This window comes from Lycorma delicatula, chromosome 11 (assembly GCF_047948215.1).
Source record: "Lycorma delicatula isolate Av1 chromosome 11, ASM4794821v1, whole genome shotgun sequence".
NCBI lineage: Eukaryota > Metazoa > Arthropoda > Insecta > Hemiptera > Fulgoridae > Lycorma > Lycorma delicatula.
The window spans coordinates 13201531-13226663 of record NC_134465.1 but is presented as its reverse complement, the minus strand read 5'-3'; the positions used below and the strand labels follow the sequence as shown (position 1 = coordinate 13226663).

The window sequence follows — 25133 nt, the reverse complement described above, 5'->3', positions numbered from 1 at the left end:
CTGGTGAATATGGTGAGTGGTTAACCAATTCAGTGCAATGAATTTTACCCAAGGCAACCATCAAAGTGTGAGCAGGCACATTGTCCTGATGAAAAGCAGTTTCTTCTTCAAATGGGGTTGTTGTTTTGCAGTTTCTGCCTTCAGCTTGTCAAGTAAAGATGCGTGATACTCTCCTGTTATTGTTTTACCTTTTTGAAGATAATCAATAAACAAAATTTCAATATTATCCCAAAAAAACAGTTGCCATCACCTTCTAGGCCAATGAAACCGTCTTCACCTTTTTCAGAGCAGTTTCACCCTTTGCAGTCCACTGTTTTAACTGTTGTTTCATCTCAGGAATGTAGTGGTTTTGGTTCAAAGTGAAAAAATACAGCATCCAATTCTTCAGTTAATATACGACAAACATGTTCTTTCGATATGCCCGTATCCTCTGCTATCTCTCTAACCTTAATTTGTTGGTCGTCCAGTACCATTTAGTGAAGTTTTTTGATATTGGTTGTGGTTGCAGTTTTTGGTTGTCCTGAACGCTCATCAATCAAGCTGGTACGACCATGTTTAAATTCAGCTGCTCTTTTCATGGTGGCAAATGATGGGACTGAGTCCCCGTAAACAGCATCCAACTCTGTTCTAATTTGCATAGACATATTGCCTTTCAAATACAAGTATTTAGTCACCGCATTTTACTCAATTTTTTTCATTTTCACAAAAACACTCACAATGACTTGACGATTATCAAACGACAACTGAGCATCCAAAATGGCAGAAATTTTAACGTATGCATGAATACATTCCCTAGCTTTTGTTGACAAGTGCTGCCATCTTCATGTTGAAGCTCAAAACTTTCCATCAACCCTAGTACATATGTAGTAGTGGAGATTTGCCGTTGAAGCACAAACTTTAATGAATCGTGAAGCTTCTATCACTGTGTTTGAATTGAATGATTCAAATCAATCGAATGAAGAATATTAAAAAATAATAGAATTAAATTTATGTTAAATAAAATAAATTTAAAATAATAATAGTAATAATGAATAATACTTCCCGCAGGGTTTGTGTGTGAGACTAGAGTGGTGAGGTGATGTGAGCACCTCATGTGAGGCTAAACCAATAATCATCAACTCGTAATTAATAGATGGGATGCCCCTGGGACGCTATTTTGGGAGGTGCAATCGGGGTGCTCTTATAATCTCAATCAACCAATTTTCAAAATCCACATGAGGTATTTATCAGTAGGTTGAAGGCTAAGTTTTGAACGCTTCAGGTACACTCAATCTAACAGATCAGGTTATTCGGAAATGTTTTATCTTCGCATCCAATCTTCTAGTTTTCAAAATTCAAACAGGGTAATTGCTAGTATAATACAAAATCACAATGGAACCACAAAACCAGAACAAAAATTTGACTGGCCTGCACTACACAGAGACCAGTGAGCTCCCAAAAATGGTATTTGTATTGTTTGATGACACTACAATTGCTGTATGAGCCATATGATAAAAAGTCTCTTGAGGAACAATCGCTTAAGAATAGTATAACCAATTAAATAGATTGATATAATTCAATAGATACGGTTTCCTCATTTGGCTCAGTATGTTGAATACATTATATCCATAAGTTCTTAACTATTAAAAACAACTACTGAAAAGGGGACAATGAATCGAACTAATAAAAAGAAAACAGGGTATGGAAATAAAGGACTAAATCATTATGCAGTATTTAATTAAATAAAATAATGTGTGACCAATCAACTTTCAGACAGTTTTTGTTTATATTTGTTTAAATATATTTTTCATGTTGTAGAAATAGCAGCTATTTAAGGTTGTCTAATGTTAAGATCTCACCAGGTCTTACATCGATAAGAAAACCCATCAACAAAAATATTTAAATGCAGTCGAGAGGCTCTAATATAAAATAATTACTATTCAGAGCTCTTTAATGTAGGAAAGTTACTATTCAGAGCCCCCCCTCGAATGCATTTAAATATTCTTGTTGAAGGACAAAATTTTCTTAGTGATGTAAGACCAGACCTATTTCTACATATTGAAATTATATCTAAACAAATTAAAACCATCTGAAAGTTGATTGATCACTCATTATTTTATTTAATGAATTAAATCACTGCAAATGGTGGGGCAAGGCCAGGACTGATGCCAAGAAAAGTGATTTTTTTGTGTATGCGGTGGGATTGTTACAATGAGCTTCTACCCTCTACTGTCAACAGCTTAAAAGATTACGCCAAGCAATTGAATTGAAGCGACCAGAATGAATCTGTAGGAAAAGTGTCGTCTTCCATCACAACAATGCCAGACCCTATACATCTTTGATGACCTATTGACAATTGAAAGAGATTGGTCAGGAAATTTTGATACATCTGTGATATACTCCTGACCTTGCACCATTACACTAACATTTGTTTTAGTATCTAAAGAACTCTCATTAACTATATAAAGCTGGCTTCAAAAGAGGCCTGTGAAAATCACTTATATGTGAAAACACAAAAGTTCTATAGCGATGGGATTATGTATTTATTGAAAAAATGTCGAAAGGTAATGAATCAAAACAGTACATATTTGGTTTAAGAAACTTCATTTTAAATTTAAATTGTTTTACTTGTGCATTAAAATACAAAGAAACTTTTACTCAAACATTATAAATAAGGACTAGATCTTCAACAACAGAAAAAATTAAACAAATATCAAAATTTATAAAGTTGAATTATTTCTGATTTTGAAGATTGTATTATGATTCCCTGCTTTCATCTAACTTTTAATCCATAAGACATTTTAATGTCATAGTCTCTGGGTACCAAAACTGAGAAAGGTTCAGGGATAAACTTATAGGTGTAGGCTATTGTATGAAATCAAATTGCCCGGTGACAATTAGCGAGTTTGATTTTTTCTTTTGTATTTTATTTAACATTATTATAGTACTATTAAAACTAGAATGATGTTGATAAGAAAGTGCATAATTGCTGCATCATGTTGAAATCGATAACATGTAAACTGCCCAGAATGTGTCTGTCTCACAATTAATTGTATGTATGAAATCACATAATATATTTCAATTTTTTTTTTTTATTATACTTAGTGATAAGCCTAGATATTTCATTCACTATATAATTATGTATATTTATATACATAATTAATATAAATAATTATATAATTGCATTATTTTTAATAGTTAGAGAATACTGGTATCCATGACCTAGTATCCAAATCTGTAAAAAAGCAAATACCTTTACTATATATTAGTTATCAGGGAAAAATACAAATAATATTACTAAAAAAAATATATATATATAAAATTTATTATATAATTATTTACACGACTAAAAAATATATCATTTAGGAATCTTTTTAATAGAATTCATTATTTTAAAACGCATAGATCCTTTATAATTTTCTCCAATATTTGTCAATTGTTTTATAATTACAAGTGAAGTATTTTCTGTTTTAATAATTTTATTTATAAGTGAAATAATTAATAATCCAAAATTTCTATTATTTGAAAATTCATTTAATACTGAATTCATTAAATGCAATAATTTATTTAAATTATCGGTGTTTGCACCATCATTATCCATAGATTCAATTATCAGCTTGAAGAAAGGTATATTCCATTCTTCTAGAGTCATATCAGTAAGGAGTTCTCTGAAAAAAAAAAAAGGTTGTAGTCATTTGTAAAACAGACTAAAGCTGCAGCTGCTATGTCAATAAAGTTTATGGTTTTATTTATAATAAAAAAAGAATTTTATATGGTGAAAATGTGAGGCTAGCAACAGTGTGATGATGAACTTATGTTTTTACTGTTTTATATCTGGCTATAAAATTATTGGCAAATAGTGGGGCACGTAACTACATCCTACTTGCAGACTAATATTTATAGATTAGTATTAGGTTCTGTTTTGTTTTATGAATAATTGATTTTAAAAGATTTATACATTTATGAATAAATGAATGTTGAAAAAAAACAGTGTTGTATCGCTGTGATTTATTTTCAAACAATTTCAAAATTGGATGTCCATAATAAAAGAATTGCAAGCCTATACATGAACCATTATTTGAAATATGATCAAACAAATTTAATACAATATCAAAGCTTTAAATTTGAGTTCATCTTTGTTTCTATGTTCAATTAAAGCGATTCAGTATTAATAAGAACTTTTGCCGACAAATACTGTGTGTTTCAAAATGAATATTTTGAAGTTATATAATTCACATAAATTTAACTTCGGCACACATCCAGCCAATAGGAGAGTTCATTCCATACTCAGCAAGTCTGGAGCAATTAATGCAGTAGCTGCTTCAATCCTGTCCTAAGATCAGATAGATCAGCTGGTAATGGTGGCAGATATATATTTGATCCTTTATGAACCCCCAAAGAAAAAATCACATGGGGTCAGATCAGGTGAAAGTGGAGGCCATGGCAAATAAGCCCTGTGTTATGTGGTCCCCAGCAGTTGAAGAGAATTTCATTCAACCGATCATGTACAGTGTTAATGCCAGTCAGGAGGCACACCGTCTTTTTTCCAAATAAAGTTCTGTGGTTCATATTGCAGTTAAAGCAAAAACAAAACATTCAGTTCTGGGGAGTCTCGTTCACACTGCAATATTTCATGAGGATTTTCTGATCCCCAGATACGCACATTATGAGTGTGTACTTTTCCATTAACATGAAAAGTCGATTCGTCACTGAATACGACACAATAAAGAAAGTCTTCATAGTCACGGTACATCATTTCGCTTGCAAAGCTACCACACAAACCACAATCTGTAGGCTTTAGAGCTTGTAAGCTGTAAATGATATCGACCCAATTGTAAACATTTCCTTAAAACTCTCCACACAGACATCACTGGAACTGCTTATTTGTGGCCAGCCTTCCTTACGGATTTCCTAGGACTGCGCACAAAGGCTCTCTTACACATTCAACATTGTCTTTGGACACGCTCCGACATCCTGTACTCTCTTCCCTTTACAAATACAGCTGGTGGATTCAAATTGTTTATACCATCTACAAATGTTATTGTCACTCAGGAGGATCACAATGAAAGAAACCGAGCGCACATTGAACAGTATAATTCACACTTTGCTAACTAAAAAACACAGCCGGCCTCCATGGCACAAGCGGTAGTGTCTCAGCTTTCATCCGTAGGTCCTAGGTATGAATCAGGAGTGGCACTTTCACACACTACAAAATTGTCATTCATCTCATTCTCTGAAGTAATACGTTACGTATTACTTCATACCAGAGATGGTGGTCTCTGAGGTTAAAAAAAAATGCTTTCTGTGGGGGGAGGGGTCACCATCTTTGCCATTAGCTGCTTTCAAGCAGAAGGTATAGGAAACGGTTTATAAGCTTGCACAACATAACTAAAACTGTAGAGTTCCTCTTTCATTTCATGTATAATTAATCAATGTACATGAAACTTGAGAAATATTAAAGCTTTAAAACCCTGATATTCATTTTGAAACGCATGATAATAATAATCATGCGTTTTTTTGTTAGGTTTGTATTAAAATGCTTGAAAAATATATTTAATGAGCCTCTGTCAAAATATGATGATCCAGTTTCTACTTCCAGCATTCATTTATTTAAAACGCTTATTAAAGTTACATTTATTAAATTAAAATTGAAAACTTTGTATACTGCAAAAATCAAAATTCTACTGTGTACTTTTTATTGTTTTCAGTTAATTTATAACTACTTTCTTCAAATTCTATTTTGGCTATATCCAAATTATTCACAGAAAATGTTTTCTTTACATATTTTTATAAATTACACATATGCAAAAGTTTACATTGTAAAATATTTAACAAATGTATAAATTTTTATAAAATAATTTTTTTTTAAATTAGTTACACAAACTATAAGGTTTGTGTAAAACAAAAAAAAAAAAATAAAAAAAAAAAAAAAAAAATCGCTTAAAATTTATTTATACTTACTTAAATAATAATGTCCAATATTGAGGTCCAAGTTTAGACATTATATCTTGCAGTAAATATATATCTTTTCTAAATGGATTATTATTACACTCAGTTGCATTATTAAATATAGGTAAAATTAAATTTTTAACAGCAACATCTGAAAATTTTGGTAAAAAATCCGATACCTTTTGTACAATTTCACGTATCTGTGCTGTTTGATCATCAAACTGAAACAAAATGAAAATAACTGTATTTAAATATTTATTTGAAAATTTGTACTTTTATGAAATTAGAATTTTAACTATACTTGTAATGAAATATACGATGTTCCTGTATGGCATGCATAATTGTTGGTATGGTATGATGGTTTAAAATCAGACCAGTTTAATTTTAAACATGAATAATTACAGTAATCGATAAACGTGTATGTATCATTTTAGGTAATTATTAACTTTGAAGAGGAAATTCCAGCTTACTTTTTGTGTTAATAGTGACATCTTGACAATAGTGAACACCGCTAGGCAGATCAATTATAAATTTAAAGGTTGTTATTGGGTTTACAGTATAGTGCTACTACGTAACAATTACTGACAATCCAACTAGGAGTACTATTTTAATTTTTATACAATTATATAAGAGGTTTTATTGATTTTTTTTTTTATTTTTAATATTTTTTAATTCCATAACAAAGTATTACTTTTTCTTTTCTACTTTTAGTTTCATTTTATGTTTTTATATGATAATAGATATAATTTTCAGTATGACTAGCATGTTATTGATAGGTGATGATATCAGTATTAGTTATGTTTTACAGATACAACATGAAACTGATATGAATAGAAACTGTTTTAAGATACATATGTTCTAACAACTGCCAGCTATCATGAAAAGTAGAAATACTGCAAACTTGTTCATATATATATATATATATATATATATATATATATATATATATATATATATATATATATAGGAGTAACAAAAAATATACCTGGTGCTTCATTCTTACATTCTACTTATAAAAGATAACAATAAATGTTTTATGAGTTAAAAAAAAAAATTTTATCAAGCTTGAAGGGAGAAAGAATGATAATATCCAAAATGACAGCCATATCAATTTTAATCATTTAAAGCTAATCATTAGTTTTATCAGGTAAGTAAAATATTAAGCCTTTTCATAGTAAACAAAATAGCACCATATTTTTGAAAATCAGTATGAATAACAGAGTTATTGTAGAAAATTTACAAGATAATTTTCAGCTAGATTTTATCTCCAACAGCAATAAAAAAGTGTATATAAATTACATTTATTAATATAGTTGTAAATTTGACCAGCTGTAATAGTTGTTGTACAGGGGTAGTAGTACTAATCAGTTATTTTCATTCTTTTCAGTGTTTTTTTTTTTTAATTTTGAAAATGACTGATTATTAGTTTAATTATTTTGATATCAATCTTTCTGCGTTTTACTTTTTCAAAATAGTTATTTATACTTAGAAGTTAAACATGTTTCAATACAGTCCTCTGTTTAATCTTGAGAAATGATTTAAAAAACAAAATGACAGGAAGAATAAAAATTAACAGGAATTACCACTTTTTGTTCATTTTGATAAATAGAATCTGAAAATGAGTACCACTTTTTTGTTGCATTCTATATTATATATATACATAGAGAGAGAGAGAGAGAAATTTCTTTGGGTAAAATAATCAAACAGGCTTGACAAAAAATTTTCCGAAGGAATCTGAATTGATTTTAATAAGAGGTGAGTAACATTTTGCACAATAATTATGTCTCCATCACTATGTGTGTCATCGACAAGTATGGAGTGGCATAAGAGGGGAAATCGTTGTCCTGTAAAGGCAAAAACACACCTGTCAATTGTTGAAATCCTTGCATCTGTCTTTTGGGACTGGAAAGTCTTGTTTATTTTCTCCATGAATGTTATACTGTAAATGCTGTGTACTTCTGCCAGCTGTTGGCCAATGTGAAAATTGCTTTTTATAGGAACAAAAGGCACAATCAGAGATCCAAGTCTCCTTCATGACATCAGGCCTCATATAGCCGTTACCACTCCAAAAAACTGGGTAACCTTAGAACATCCCTTATACGGTTCAGATTTATCTTCTGTGATTTCTTTTTGTTTGGTCACTGAAGGGCATCGATAATGAACTAGAGGAGTTTAGGCGCAATTGGCCCTTGACATATCCTCAAACCTTTTACGAAGAAGAGCTTCCCATACATTAGGACAATTTGTAGAATTTTAGGGAGACTAAGTAGAAAAACAGTAAATATGTTTTGTATTTTAATCCTGCACTAACAAATGTTAAAATCAAGATTCCGATTCATATTTGATTGACCTTCATATCATGGAAATTTATTGTCAACTTGCATGTGGTTCAGTTATGTACTTGAATATTCAGATTAAATACATTTAATTTTTGACAGATATATCAATAAACAAAATTATATATACTAGTATACAAAAAAAGATAAGAAATTAATGAGAAACACCAACATACTGAAAATAATTTGTGTCCATAATATATATATAATTAATGTAATGTAATGTATATAATTAATCTATGTACTGAGCAAGCTGTTTGACCAGACGCGCTAAAAAAATGCTGAAGTGGTTCTTATTTACAAATCTGGAGATAATAACACAATGTTTCAAAATATAGACCTAGTTCCTTAATATCAAATACTGCTAAAATTTTGAAGAAATAATATACAATATAAATTTTTATTTTGTAGAGTAATATAGTCCATTCAGAAAATTATTACTTAGTATTTTTATTTCATTATTTTATAGAAACTGATATTACAACAACCGGAATAGTTTATAAAAAGTGTTGAAAATGACCTTCTCCAACATCAATACAACACTGCACGTGTTTCAATTTGTTTTCAAACACTCTGAGCAGCAGATATACTGGAATGTCTTGTACATAGCCATTATTGCAGTTTTTAGTTTGTCAATCTTGCATGGTCTGTTACGATACACTGCTTGTTTCTCTGTCCCCCATAGAAATTAATATAGAGGAGTCAGATTGGGCAATCATACAGACCACAAATCCTTCGAAATGAATTGTTCACCAAAGACATTTTGTAAGAAAGTTATTAACCTGTTAGCTATGTGCACTGTGGCGCCATCTTGTTGGAATAAACCGTTCCATTACTAGACTACAGAATTTGTGTATTCATCCATAATTTCAAAATTTATAAAACTAAAATTTTCAACAAATTCAAAAATTATTAAAACTTATTTATTTTAATAAAATTATAGAATTAAATACCAAATGAAAATGCAGGATCTCGTAAAACTAAATTCTTGGAATTAAGATTGTAAGTTTATCTTATCTATTTATTGTGTTTTGGTGGTTTAAATTTCATTTAATATTAAATTTTAGTACCACAGCAGTCAGTATGTTAATGAATTACTTGAATTCTCAAAATAAAAAAAATATATATATCAAAGACAAAAGTATAACAGTTTTCCACCAACAGTACAGAATTCAATAATATCTCTCACCTTATCCTTACTGTTTTTCCATTTTAATAGTGCTTTTGAGGATTTCCCTCATCATAATAATAAAAACTTTTCAAAACCGCACATTAAACTCAAAAACATTAAAATTGTCGCATATTATAAAAATATGTAATCAAAAAATTATAAAATATTTCATGTGGGGCTGGCCACACATACAGTACTGTACTAACATTATTTAAAATTTTATTTAATAAATTATACAAATGTGTTGTTATCTACAGCAGTTTTTATAAGTCATTATCAAACTCTTGTCTATACATTAATCAAGTTAAACTTCTGTCTATACTTCTATACATATTTTTCTAAAATATTTAATTTTTTATTATTATTATTATTACATCCTTTTACAATTTCTATTATTTTTAAATTTGTATCCGAGTCTGTGAATGTTTATTGATTATTAAATGATCTGCAAGATTGGAGAATTAATATTGGGAAAACTAGTAGATCATTTAGAACAAGGTTTGCAGATCATTAGATCTAATTAAAATTAGAGGATCTTATAAAAACAACAAATTAGGTTTCTGCAATCTTGCAGACCATTTAATAATCAATAAACATTCAATCACTGACTCTGATATAAATTTAAAAATAATGGAAATTATTAAAGGATGATAATAAAAAATTAAATATTTAAAAAAATATTATTCATACAAGTGTAGAAAAAAGTTTAACTTGATTATGTACAGACAGTTTGATAATGACTTTCTTATCAAAACTGCCATAGATAACAATACATTTTTATATTAAATAAAATTTTAAGTAATGTTAGTACAGTACTATATGTGCGACTGACCACATGAAATATTTTATTTTAATTTTTTGACTACATGTTTTTATAATATGCGACAATTTTAATGTTGACTGAAAAGTTTTTATTAACTGATGATGAGGGAAACCATCAAAAGCACTCTTAAAATGGAAAAACAATAAGCATAAGGCGAGGCATTATTGAATTCTGTACTGTTGGTAGTTGGTGTAACTGCGTTATACTTTTGTCTTTGACATGATGGGTACAGAGGAAAATATGGACAAATAAAAAAAAGAATTGATTTTATTTCATATATATATATATTAGAAACAAGCAGAGCTGTAATTTTATTCACATTCATTAGATTCTGGCTTAATATATTACCTTACTATTAAAACTCCTAATACCTTATTTAAATAATAAGAAATATAAAAATTACCCAAGGAAGTAATAACTTTTGGCATAAAAATACATTTTTTGATTTATCATTGGCTAATATTGAGCATAAACATAATCGAGATGTATTTAATGTAAGTTCAGACCAAACATATATTAATTGTTGTTTTGTTACTTCATGAGAATTTAACAAATTAAATACTTCTTCAAAGTTTGGATCTTCTTTTTCTAACAGTTCTATCAGTAAAGAAACAACGCTACCCTCGTTTCGTGTTTGCTGACCTATTGCAAAAATAAATAAAAAAAACTGTTTAAATAAAACACATCAATAATTAATAAATTAAAAAGTTATAAAAGTACTAAGATAAAAACAAAACTTTCTTGAAATCTGTCAAAGCTTCTGTGGTCTTATTAAAAAGGTGTATATTATATTACAAATGAACCAAAAATGTTACAAATCTATAAAAGGTTGATAGGTTAGAAAATTTAAAGAGGGAAATGGATAGATTAAATGTAGATGTAGGAATTAGCAAGGTTCAGTGGGAAGAGGAAAACGACTTTTGGTCACGTGATTTTATAATAATTAACACAGCTTTAAATAAAGGGCAGGCAGAAGTAGGTTTCATAATGAACAAGAAGATAGGAAAGAGAGTATTTCAAAATGCATAGCAACAGAATCATTGTAATAAGGATTAAATCAAAACCTAAACTGATGATTAACCTCTATATGCCTACAAGCGGCCATGATGATGATGATGATGAGGTAGTGTGTATACAAAGAAATTGATGAAGATATTAATCACATAAAAGGGGATGAAAATTTAATAATAATTGCAGAATGGAATGCAAGCATTGGAAAAGGCAAGGAAGGAAATATTGGAGTGAATATGGGCAGGGCAAAAGTAATGAAAGAGGGGACCGACTTTTATAGAGTTTTGCACGAAGTATAATTTAATAATTGACAACACCCAGTTTAAAATCATAATAGAAGAATATACACATGGAAAAAACCTGGTGATACTGCAAGGTGTCTGATATACATATCATGGTTAAGCAAAGATTACCCTGGAGCAGACATTGATAGTGATCGTAATTTAGTAATAATGAAATGCAGATTGGCATTTAAAATCCTGAAGAAAAGGTATCAGATGAATCGGTGGAATTTAGAGAAGCTTGAGGAAGAGAAGGTAAAGAAGATTTTTGAGGAGGACATCACAAGAGGTCTGAATAAAAAAAGATAAGGTAGAAGAATGGGAGAATATTAAAAAGGACATTCTTAAATCAGCAAAATAAAACTTAGGTGGAACAAAGAGAACAGTTAGAAAACCTTGGATGTCAGAAGATATATTGCAGCTGATGTACGAATGTAGAAAATATAAGAATGCTAGTGATGAAGAAAGTAAAAGGAACTATCGACAATTAAGAAATAATATAAACAAGAAGTGCAAACTAGCAAAAGAAGAGTGGATTATAGAAAAGTGAAGTGGAAAGAGAAATGAACATTTGTAAAGTAGATGGAGCATACAGGAAAGTTTAGGAAATATTTGTGGTACATAAATTAAAATCTAACATAACCAACCAAAGTCGACAATGGTTCTTGTTTTTTGTTGCTGGATTAAGGGTGTATAAGGCCATGTAGAAGTTGTGCAGACCAGATTACATTAAAATTAATAATGGAAAACTTTAAAATAAATAACAAGCAATTATTTATAACTTTCATTGACTTTAAAAAGGTATATGATTATAATCACAGACCAGCTATGCTAGAAATCCTATGTAATTATGGGCGTCACCCAAAATTGGTGAAAATTATATAGAATTAAGATTAATAAATATACAGTCCAAGGTTAAATTTAGAGGGGTGATGTCTGAACCCTTCCCGATAAAGAAGAGACAAGGTGATGGACTTTCCCCACTGCTATTAATATTACTGGACTACATAATTAAAATTTGGCAAAGGAAAATGTTGTTAAGGCAATAATAGAAACATGTAAAAATTCAATCAAAACTAATATAATAGGATTTGCTGATGATTTGACCTTACTAGCACTAAAAATTGAAGAGGTTAAAAAACAAATCACCAGCCTAGAAAAAATTTCCCAAAGGATTAGCATGAAAATTTCTTATGAAAAGACAGAAATAATGGGCATGGATTCCCTCTGTATAAGCAAAATCAAAGTTAATGATAAAGAAATAAAAATAGTTGAACAATTTAAATACTTAGGTAAAATCATTCACTGCAGATTAAAGGAAAAACAAACATGGCAAAACAGAATAACTAAAATTAAAAGAGCACAAAGTCTAACTTGGTAAACATACCATAAAAAATGTCCCGGTAGCACTTTGTGCTTGTGAGACTATCTTTCAGATTAAGAATGAAAGTAAAATGAAGAAATTACTTAAAACAGAAAGGCGAATTATCAGGACTTGTTTAAATAAAAGTTATCAAAAGGATGGAGTCTGGCGAATTGCCACAAAATAGAATACTAGAATTCTGTACAGAAGAATTGAGAGGAGTGGAAGGCCAATTTGGTTTCAGGAAAAGTATAGGAACAAGGAAAGCAATTTTAGGGCTCAGATTAATAGTAGAAAGCAGATTAAAGAAAAACAAACGAACATACTTGGCATTTATAGACCTAGAAAAGGCATTCGACAACGTAGACTGGAATAAAATGTTCAGAATTAAAAAAAAATTAGGGTTCAAAAACAGAGATAGAACGATTGCTAACATTTATAGGAACCAAACAGCAACAGTAATAATTGAAGAACATATGAAAGAAGCCATAATAAGAAGATTCTGACAAGATGTTGCCTATCCTCGTTACTTTTTAATCTTTATATAGAACTAGCAATTAATGATATTAAAGAACAATTTAGATCCGGAGTAACAGTACAAGGTGAAAAGACCTAGATGATATGATTTGCTAATGATATAGTAATTCTAGCTGAGAGTAAAAAGGATTTAGAAGAAACAACGAATGGCATGAAGTCCTACGCAAGAAAATAAACAAGAACAAAACGAAAGTAATGAAATGTAGTAAAAATAACGAAGATGGACCACTGAATTTAAAAATAGGAAGAGAAAAGATTATGGAAGCAGAAAAATTTTGTTATTTCGGAAATAGAATTACTAAGTTGGATGAAGCAGTAGCGATATAAAATGCCCAATAGCACAGGCGAAATGAGCCTTCACTCAGAAATATAATTTGTTTACATCAAAAATTAATTTAAACATCAGGAAAACATTTTTGAAAGTATATATGTTTGAAGCGTAGCTTTATAAAGTGAAACTTGGACGATCAAAGTACCTGAGAAGAAAATATTCGAAGTTTTGAAATGAGGTGCTGTAGGAGAATGTTAAAAATCAGGTGGGTGAATAAAGTGACAAATGAAGAGGTGTTGTGGCAAATTGATGAAGAAAGAAGCATCTGGAAATATATAGTTAAAGAAGTGACAGACTTATAGGCCACATATTTAAGGCATCCTGGAACAATCGCTTTAATATTGGAGGGACAGGTAGAAAGAAAAAATTGTGCAGGCAGGCAACATTTGCAATATGTAAGACAAATTGTTTGGGATATAGGATGTAAGGGGTGGTATATTGCAATGAAACAACTAGCACTAGATAGGGGATCTTGGAGCGCTGCATCAAATTAGTCAAATGACTAAAGACAAAAAAAAAAAAATTTCATTTATCACTTCTATTTTCTAACATTTATTTTAAATACCATATACATCTTTTTAGATTTATTTTAAATAACTAACATTTTTACCTTGTACAAAGTAAAATCTCTGTTTTCAGATTTCAACAGAAATATCCATTTTCGAAATGATATTCATTTTTCGGCGTGACTGACATATGTACATAACTCAAAAAAACAATTAGTCGTTAGATGTTCAAATTTTGGATTTAGGACTGTTGTATAACATTTAGTTGTGCACCTCCCCTTTTGATTGCAATCCAGTGGACCAAAAGTGTCCAAAAAATAATTAATTAACCTTTGATTGTGGAAACATTTTTACAATAAATGATAATTAAATAATAGCAATAAAAAAATATGAAAAAATAGTTATTAATGAAATAACATTTTATGTACTTTTAATTTTAAAAAAAAATGTGTACATATAATTTAATGGGCATACAAGGAAGTCATGTAGTATCGACATCAGATTTTTTTTTATTTTACAGTTTCATAATTTACACAATTAATTTGGTTTGAGAAAAAACATTTCATTTACAATATAACTAACTATTATAGAGTTAAAGTTATTAAGAAACATTTATTATTTTAATAGGAAGTCAGCATTTATGTACTGTTGTCTGCAAGAAAATTAAGCCAGATACGAATCAATCATTTATGCCCCATTCGACTTGTACTAAATGCAATTTTATATTAAAAAAGAAAAAAAGTAATTTTCATCATAATATCATTCATGTAAAGATGTCTGCTCTATTTAATATTTTCTGAAATTGTAAAAATATAACATATATAAATACTGTACAACGATTTACATTACTTACTAGAAATATTAAATGCAGTTATACCAACATCTGAAATATCATTGAATATGCTACTGCAATCATTTGGCTGTGTTTTCCTTGGGTTCATTTTACATCTACCATCATCTATTTTTAAATGAATATTGTCACTATTAAGTAAATTGTTTCCATCAAACCAACTGTTTATATTTGCAGTTAAAAAATTACTTTTTTTACTAATCTGTAATCGATCATTTGGTTCATCATGTAAGTTACTTTTAAGAAGTGTACATGATTTCCCACTACGTATGCGTTGTAATTTTTTGTTTCTAATTGCATAAATCTTTAAATCTTCCCATTCTTCTTCATCAACATCCATTGGCAGAGTTGAATCTGAAAACGATTCATCATCTTCTTCACTAACATTTTGTTCCTGAACATAAAAATACTTTAAAAATTACAAGGTGCAATAATAGAATAAAACATAGTATGGTACTGGACAAGATGTAAACTACCATAATCAAACTCATTCCCTGAAGAGGGAATGAGAGTCTAATGAAATATGTCCTTCTATTATTTTTTTTATACCAATTAAAATGGAAGAATCAAAAAATTAATTCACAAATGTGTTAAAGGAAGATTTTAGAAAATCTAGGAATCTTTACACTAAAAAGCAGTAATAATATCATCATAAATGAACAGATCAATAATGAAGCTGATAACTTTTCAAGAACCTCAATTTACTAAAAACAGGAAAATAGATAAATAAAATTAAAAGATAAGTATAACCAAGTAAACAAGAAGGCCAGATAAGGTATGATGTCAAATATAGGGAGGGGAATTGACTAAACGGAATATAAAGATTAACATTCTTTTAAAAGAAATTTTTGTCAGTAAAATAAGTTTTGACAAAGGAGTGGTTCAGAAATGCACCAACTACAGATAAAAGAATGAAGGTAAGAAGACTAAACATAGAAACTATGGTGATCTTAGCAGAAATGACAATAGTAAATATTATTTTAACAATAACAATTTATATGGTTATACAGAAATTTTAAAACCAAATTATGGACTGTATAATGTATTCAATAACTTAAATTCTATTATGATGAAATGTATTTAGGTTGAAGCAAAAAAAGGGTTAATTTTCACTGCATAATGTGAACACATCAAATTACTTCTCTGACCAACCATATCCAAAATAAATAAACACACACATTTAGATACAGAAAATCCATAACAGCTGACATGTTTTACAACATATTTACCTTTATTAGAAAAACAGATTTACCTTTTTAGGAAACTGCAAAGAATAAATCTATAATAAAATATTTGGCACAGATTAAAGGTTACCCACCCACCTGCCTGGTTACAGGCAGTATTCTACATGACACACAAAAAATCAGAATACCTACACACAATTATGACAGTTGACAAGCGATACAAAATAATAGGCAAGTTAGTCAAAAGTATGAAATACACAGTCATCAAATTAATAATACTGATAACACCAACTTGTGTATGCATACACATTCACCCACAGATATAAAAAATATATACATAAACTAAACATAGCAAAAGAATCAAACTTTGCAATTCACTCATAGAAATGAACAAAGACAACCACAAAATGAAATTGTGAACGGAACACACAAAAAACATCTAACCATACTTTAACATGAAATTCACAGTAATCCTAAATTTGACAAAAGCAGATTCAATTTATAAATTGGTATTTCATACATTATCTATTATACGGAACATTAAAAAAAACAACGAATGTACTAGCAGCGTTTAAAAAGGTCCTGAATGCTGTAAAAAATATTTAAGAACGCAAAATACGTATTACTCGAAGATTTACTAATGAAAGCTGGAATACTGTCAACAAATTTTATGACTAATTTTTATATCGCCGATTTAAATATTTATTCAGTACTACACGTACAAAATCACTTATAATTTAAATGTCTGATTTACGATATATTTGAAGTTAGGAATTCACTCTTTACAAAGAGCAAACCAGTAATAATTTAAGATATATGAATTATATAAACAGATTCATAACAGTAACTTAGATACTGCGACATATCTTGGCACATACCTTTTTAATTTCAGGTAAATGAGATAATAACAACTGCCAAGTTAGAGGTAATTCATTACTCCCTTCATTACCGAAATTTTTTTTTTTCATGCAATCTTTGGCTTCTGTAGAAAATGCCCATTTCCCCCAATTTGAAATAATACTACACAAAGGATTATCCATTACTACTTCAGTTCGATTATATTTAATAGAACACATAATAACTTCATATCTAATGAATTTTTTATGCAATTGTATGCAGCCAACTAACTACCCGTTTAACACACCTCGCATTACTGCAATTTAGTAGTGACAAAAAGAAAATACTACGTAATCAAAGAATGCCTACTTTTTGATAAAATATTCCATACAAGGAAAAAACGTATTACGCGAACATTCTTATTTTGTTAGAAATTTAATTACATATGGAAATGTTATAATTTTGTAGAAATTAAATTGAATCGCCTCAATAATTTTTTTACATAAACAAAATTTAGGTAAATCACATTTTTATTAGTGTAAGGTCTCTTTTACAATAAAAAAATTATCTTTTTACGCTAATCTCTATGTAAGAACGCGTTATTTTGTATCCCTGTTCATTTGAGGAGATTGCGTGGGTTACCGCCATTTTAGCTTGGGTTGTTTGTTTTGTTGCCGGTTTGATATTTATAATAGTTTCTTAGTATTTTAATATATTATATTTTAAATTAAGAACCCTTGTGATAATACTTATATTTAAATTAATTAGGTATTGATAATGGCTGGACAAACTAATGGTTCTGGACCCGGACATGATGATGACAGAAAATTGTTTGTTGGCGGTCTTGGACGCAACCTGACTGAAAAAGATGTGAAAGATTACTTCAGCAAATACGGTGAGGTTGAAAGTGTTAACATTAAGGTAGATCAGTATACTGGACAATCGAGAGGTTTTGCTTTTGTAACTTTTAAAAATTCAAAGGTTATCGATGAATTGTTATCTGCTGGTACACACTACATCGGTAGCAAAAAGATTGATCCAAAAAAGGTGACAAAAAAACAGTTACCATTAAATTGTAAAATTTTTGTTGGTGGACTTACACCAGAAATGACAGATTCAATAGTACAAGATTATTTTTCACAGTTTGGTAGTATTGTTGAATACCAAGCTCCTATGGACAAAAAGAAAAAACAAAGGAAAGGCTTTTGTTTTATCACCTTTGAAAGTAAAGATATTGTTTATAAAGTATTGAAATCTCCTAAACAAACAATTAATGGTAAAAACGTAGATGTAAAGAAAGTTATATTTAACCCAGAGACAATGGGAACTGGTTTCCGAAGTGGGAAAGTTATGTACCCAGTTTATGGTTTTGGTCAGCAAGGCTATCCACAAGCAGCCTACACTGGTGGTTATGGCTATGACGGTTATGAAAATTATTATGGTGGATATGCGGATTATGGTTATGGACCTTATGGTGGAAATGGCTATGGGTTTCAAGGGGGATATGGTGTAGTTAGTGGTAGTGCTCCTACTGGTGCTGGAGGTGGAAAATTCCGTGAAAACCAATATCAACGGCATCAGCCATATTAAATGTTCCTTGTTTTCTAAATATATATTTATTTATGTATAGGTTAAAAAAAAGAAAATACTTTTAACAGTATTGGTATGATGTATGTATTTGATATTTTGTGTAGTAGCGTAGTTTTTATTATGTTTAGGTTAATATTTGTGTAGTTTAAACAGTAAACAAACAAAAACATGCCATTTTGTAATACGGTATATAAAGTGTGTACATAAGCCCTTCATGAAATTATAGTTACTATGATCACTATTATTAGTGATTGCAATTTTCAACAAGTACTCTTCTAAATTTGTTATTGTTAAGATATAAAGTTAAGATATCTCCTAACATTTTTTACCAGTTGTTAGCATTTAATGGTAGTAGTTTGTTGGATGCAGTTCATAAATATTTTATTTATAATGAATTTTAGTTGGAAAGTATATTATTTTCAAGTTCAAAATTGAATGAGATTCTGTAATTATAATAATGAAGTAGATCTCTAAGCCAGATGTTTAATGATTAAAGCAATTGCAAATTTTTATGTTTTTAATTTTAATTATTTGTATGTAACTTAATAAACACTGTTTGATTTATATGAGTATATTTTGGAATTGCTTTAAATTTGTTATTAAAATTGTTTTGGAATTAAGACTATTTTTGATTTTACTTTTTTGTCTTGAGTACTGTGAATCCCAGTTACACTTTTCATCATGGTTTATGCAAGTCTTATGTATGTGTGTTTTTAATTACGTACTTAATATTTATTTTACATAATATAAATGCTGTTTAGTTTTTTTTGTTTTTTTTTTTTCAATAGTTGCCAGACTTCTTGTTATGATATAATTTTTTCCTTTACATAGAAGTAACTGGGATCTACTGTATAATCTGTAATGTATGTATTTTCTATTTATTTATTTTTTTTAATTTTGTTAAGTTAAAAACAGTAAACGTATTTTGATGTAAGTATTAACAGTTTGATTATTAAATTTTCTTACATGTGCTGCCAATCTTAAATTCATCGTGAATTTTCACACTGTATAATTTGGTGACTTAATAGCTAATGCCGCTGAATTGGAGATTTCATATTCATGCCATATTTTTCTTATACAATTTTAAAAGATTAAAATAATTATAATTACTAAATTACTGTTTACCTTCCTGCCATTTACACTGCCAATGTATTTTATTTTTTATCAGGTAGGTTATTACTAATCAAGTTTTATGAACTTAATAGTGATTTTTATAACATTTATTTTGAAGATCATGTAATTAATTTTACCTGTGATTATTTTTTTGTCATTACAGTTTTTTAAGTTTGTCTTATTGCTAAATTTACTTACTTTTTTCTTTAAGAAATTTACCCACATGGATTTAATTTTTACTGTTATTCAATATTATTATTTTACTATAGTTTTCTGAATTACTAATGTTTTTTAATTAAAAGTTAATACTTTGTTGAATAATACTTAACTTTTTTTGTACTATTTTATGTAATTTTTTATTTTTATGTATTATTTATACCATTCCAAATTTCACCTATATTGAAACATTCAACATATGAATATAATTACTTTTATTTTCATTATTATTTATCAAAATGTTATTACAAATTCATTAGTAATAATTTAGTTGTTAATCCTATCTTGTATTTGTAACATAAGTATTTTCAGTGCGGTTTTAAACTTTCTTAATTTATATAAAGTTCAGCTATTTTATATGTGCCTTGGCTTGTTTTAAAAAAACAAAACCATTAAATCTTTTTATAACCGGTTTAAAAGTTTATCAGTTTACTATTATTCATAAATTAATCATATTGAGCCAGATTTTGAGTAGTGCCAATAAATTTAACCACTTTTTTTATAATAAACATTTAAAATGTTTAAAGGTTTTAATGTTACAGTTGAAAATGCAGTCATAATTATTTTGGTCTTGTAATCGTAACAAAAGCTAGCTGTTGTGGTTTTACTAACATCACTTGAAGAGGTCTTCCCTTTACTGCTGTCTTAGATTCCTTAACCACAAGAACAAACCTCTACCAGATGCTACACGTAAAAAGTTTCTCTCTTTAAAATGAACTATAAAAAACAATTCTTCTTTTACATAACAAAAATTTTTGCAATGCTTTGTGTTGTTTTATACTTTGATATTGGTTGACCAATATTTGTATACCAATCATTTGTATGTCAATTAAATGGTGGAAAGTGCACCCACCATGACATATCCTTTATGTCCTTCATTAATGAATATTTTAAATATCAATACATTTCTCTTTATAAGTGCTGTTGTACTCTCATCAATTATATGCAGGCACCATTATTTTTTAATATCTTGTAAATTGCTGTTGTGCTGGGAATATTTAGTTTAATGGAAAAAATGTGCGTACATTGTATATAGACAAGGTGAATAAATGGATGTTCTAAGCTGATAATTTTATAATGAACAACTGTTGCGCTGGAAATTTATTAGCTTGTATATAAACGTAGTTTTTTCTATTATTTATATAATTTTTGTATTAAGTGACTTAAGAAATTTTTGTTATCAGAAATATTTTAGACTTATTTATTAATGTAATATTTATTCTTCTGTCATACTTTTGTTTTAGAAATCTTATCTATCCCATTTTTTTCTTTGTGTGTATGTGTGTGTGTGTGTGTGTGTGTGTGTAGGAAATAATACACAAATCTGCTTCAAAATTTATGTTGACAGATTTTTTATTCTTCTGTGGTGCAACTGTTTTCTAATTAAAGTCCATATTTAACATATGTTCTGCATTTTGTCTACTTTTCTGATTCACTTTTAATTTGTTAGAATCACTTTTATTTTGCAATTTGAGCTTAATCAGTTTCTGATTAGGTGTTTTTCTATCGGCATATTATCTGTTAGTTTAACCTGAGATTCATACGATGTTATAATTCAGTTACACAATTTTAACTGTAATATATTCTCAGTACTGTATAGATGTTTATTTTAATCGCTTACAAAAATAAAAAGAAACTGTAAATTTTAATTAGCAGAATGTAAACATTATCTGGGATAATTTTTTGTAGAATCTGTAGTATAAAATGTGGTGTTTAAAAAGTGAAGACCTCTAGAAATGAAATGTGTGGCCATACAAAATAACTTTATTTGTGGCCAATACTTTATTTGTTATGCTTATGTGTAAATATATGTCATATTGTACTGAAGGGTCAATAATTTATTCTATATATAACTGTAAAAAAATCTAATGCATTAACAATTTTTATTTATTTTAACACATAAATCTAATATAGTACAAAAAATATATAAATAAAAAAATACAGAATAATTTTTAAGTACAAATTAATAATTATTAACAGTAAGTTATTTAAAAATTATGTAATATAATGTACTATTTAAAAGATTGTATTAAAAATATTGTTTATTGTATTTATATGTGAATTATTATTGTAACATGTTAATGTGTGGGTTTTTTATTATATTACTAAGAATTTATTTTCGTGTCTTACAAGTCTTGTAGAAGTAGTTATTTAATATTCCATTTAATTAGTAAGCTATGTAATATTAATAGGCAGTTAAAAATGTTAGATTAGAAATTCTTACAGTAATAATTAGTGTGAATATGATGTTACAGTAGCAAGTAATTTTATATTTAATTTTTATTTTTGTGTTTTGAAACGTCTTGTTACCAAATTCTAACCAGTGTAATGGTAGTGATTTTACTGTTATAGAAAATTTTTTTTTTTTTTTTTTTTTTTTTGTAAAAACCTGTTTTTATACTGCATTAGATTATAGCACAATGCTAGTATCGATCAAGTTTACATGATTTATATGGAAAATAATATGTTCTTAATGAAGGTGTGAGCAGCTTAGTTTGGTGCTCATAGCAAAGTCATGCTTTATAATTTTCAGCATTATATAATTCCAATTTTAGGTGCAATGATATTGCTTCAATGTTTGTTGCTTACCATCGGTTAATATTTGTATTTTAAGTTAGTTTCGGAGATATAATGCTGCCAAAGAAATTAATTAATAAAAATATTTTCAGCATTGTCATATAAAATAAAAAGATTATTTATTTTTTTTATTATTATCAACGATAAAATTATTCACTAATTACCCTTTAATTTATCATATTTTTTATTTAAGAAAATATAAAAAATTCTTGATAATTTGTATTTACAAATAACATTTCACGTTAATGATTAATTATATTTTAAATTGATGATGACTAGTGTATATAAAGTATTAATGCCACCCCTTCAGCTTTTGTAAATTATAATGTAATTTATCTTTTAATAAAAATTAGCGTAAATGCTCATTATATGTTGATTCAAAGAGCACACACAATTATTCAATATGATGTTAACCGGTCAATTTGTTTTAAAATATTGCAATTCTTCCATATACAATATATTTGTAGAATTAATTTTAGTAATTTTTTTTTGTATAATTATAATTACAAAGTTTTCCATTAGTTTACAAATAATTGTTTTGTGTTATTAGTAGAGTAATTATGCATTGAATTAAACATAGTTAAACATTTTTACCCAGAGTATTGGGTAAAGTTCTATTTATTAATAAAATATTTCATTTTTCTTTTTGTTAAATTTTCACATTATCACATAATTCCACACAATTCTCAGTTTTATAGAATGATTATGGATTTTTATCTTTAATTAATATTGGATATTATTACTCTTGGGAGACAGATTCAGGTATTTAATTTTTTAACGATAAATTACTATAGGTTTTGGAACTAATACAATAAGAAATGCTATATAATGTATATATTTGGATAATTGTTGATTTAATTATTAATCTGTGATTGTACAGTAGAAAATATTTTAAGTGAAATGATAAAAATCAGTTTTTTGTGTCAAAGAAATGAAGTATTTGCTTAATTAAATTTCATTTCTTTGACGTAAATTACATATAAATAATTTTTTTTTGCAAATTATATATTTTTTTTTATCGCTCATGGCAGCAATAGTGGCACAATTCATTAAAAGTACTTTTCAAGAATGAAAATAACAAAGTTTGATTTTTTAAATATTTTTTTCCACCCGTTTGGATTTAGTTTCAAACTTTGTTTTACATTTCTGGTAAAACAAACACCTTCACAAGTATAAGGTAATTTTTTATTTAAAAAAAAAATTGTGAATTTTATTGCATTTTACCAAAAGAAACAACCCCTTTCTGAGTTGTGCCACAGCTACTCACTCCATTCTTGCAACTAATTTATGAAGTTCTAACTAATAGACCATTAAATGAAGTACTATTTTACCTTCAAAAATATATTTTTATTATAAAAAATATTTTAGAAATGAACAGTAATCTGGAAAAATTGTGCTTGTTATTAAATAATTTGTAAATTTTTTAGAAAAAAAATTTTACAGTGATGCATAACACAAAACGAATTAAACAGATTTTGAATTCAAATTAACTTCAAATGAACCAAAACAATTTTTTTTTTTATAATTGAGAAAAAATGGAAACAAAAACAAGGGCAAATAATATTTGGCAGTTTTAAAATGATCAAAATTTTTGATCACGTTAATTGGAATCTGGTAGGTAATAACGTAAATTACTGAGAATGTTGCAGTGCGTTTTAAAAGCTGGCATGACACTTTGGTATTAAATTAGATATACAAATACTTTTGTAGGATAGTTTATATGAGAAAGTATGTACCATACTTTCAGTTTTTAATACTGAAATATTAACGAATTTAAAAGAATTACCTTCTGTATTTTTGTTGAAATTTAAACTTGTACAGTCCATTTCAGATCTTAAAATACAATCTTTTTACATTTCATTTCATTTAATAGGATTTCCAGATATTTTTGCTATCCTTATTAGTGTTGCATATTGAGCTGGTGTATTATATACCAACTGATATTAAGTATACATTGGTCCAGACCTTAACAATAGTTTAACGGTTTTTCCCCTTCAGTTATTGAATGCACTGCATCTCCTTCATTTTGAAATTTGTGAAAAATTTTTATTTTACAATTTGCCACAGCACACAGAAATATATATTTATTATTTTGTTGTCCACAGCAGTTAAAGTAAATAACTACAAAAACTTCTGATTCACCTTTTTTTGCTATGTTTTTAGAAATAAAACTTTTTCTGCCATATTTTAAGAAATAATGCAAGCATGAACCTGTTTCTATTGCTTCTGTTCTTCCCTCCCTGTCATGTCATATAAAGTTGTGAATATCACCATTTATTTCTTTTGCTGTTTAACTCAGATTGTAAATTTATATTGATAATTTAGACTTGTAATAAATATTAAGATGAAATTTTGTCTCTAGGAGACTGTAATACAGCTTGCAGATCAAAACAAGCCACTTTAATATAAACTATTAATTTTGTTCTTGTCATATAATTTTCCCTGTCGGCTTAATCTTTCCTCCTCTTCATGAATCTGA

General features: G+C 28.2%; 2 protein-coding genes across 5 annotated transcripts; one reads left to right on the top strand and one right to left on the bottom strand.

Annotated features, from left to right (window-relative positions):
* Nucleotides 1-3322: 3322 nt before the first annotated feature.
* LOC142332577 (uncharacterized) lies at nt 3323-17516 on the bottom strand. Of its 4 annotated transcripts, none has more exons than XM_075379072.1 (5): nt 17200-17516; nt 15141-15531; nt 10662-10900; nt 5941-6149; nt 3323-3647 (listed from the first exon to the last, which is right to left on the bottom strand). In XM_075379072.1, the coding sequence occupies exons 1-5, from the start codon at nt 17395-17397 to the stop codon at nt 3338-3340; spliced, it is 1347 nt and encodes a 448-aa protein (XP_075235187.1). In that variant the 5' UTR covers nt 17398-17516; the 3' UTR covers nt 3323-3337. The 4 variants fall into 4 exon arrangements, with proteins under 4 accessions (XP_075235187.1, XP_075235189.1, XP_075235188.1 ...); XM_075379074.1 differs by having other exon boundaries at nt 15141-15491; XM_075379073.1 differs by lacking the exon at nt 17200-17516 and adding an exon at nt 16842-16985.
* On the top strand, nt 15916-19513 carry LOC142332578 (RNA-binding protein squid-like). Its single transcript, XM_075379078.1, has 2 exons — nt 15916-16054; nt 17927-19513. Exons 1-2 carry the CDS (start codon nt 16049-16051, stop codon nt 18746-18748), a joined length of 828 nt encoding a protein of 275 aa, XP_075235193.1. The 5' UTR covers nt 15916-16048; the 3' UTR covers nt 18749-19513.
* Nucleotides 19514-25133: the final 5620 nt, after the last annotated feature.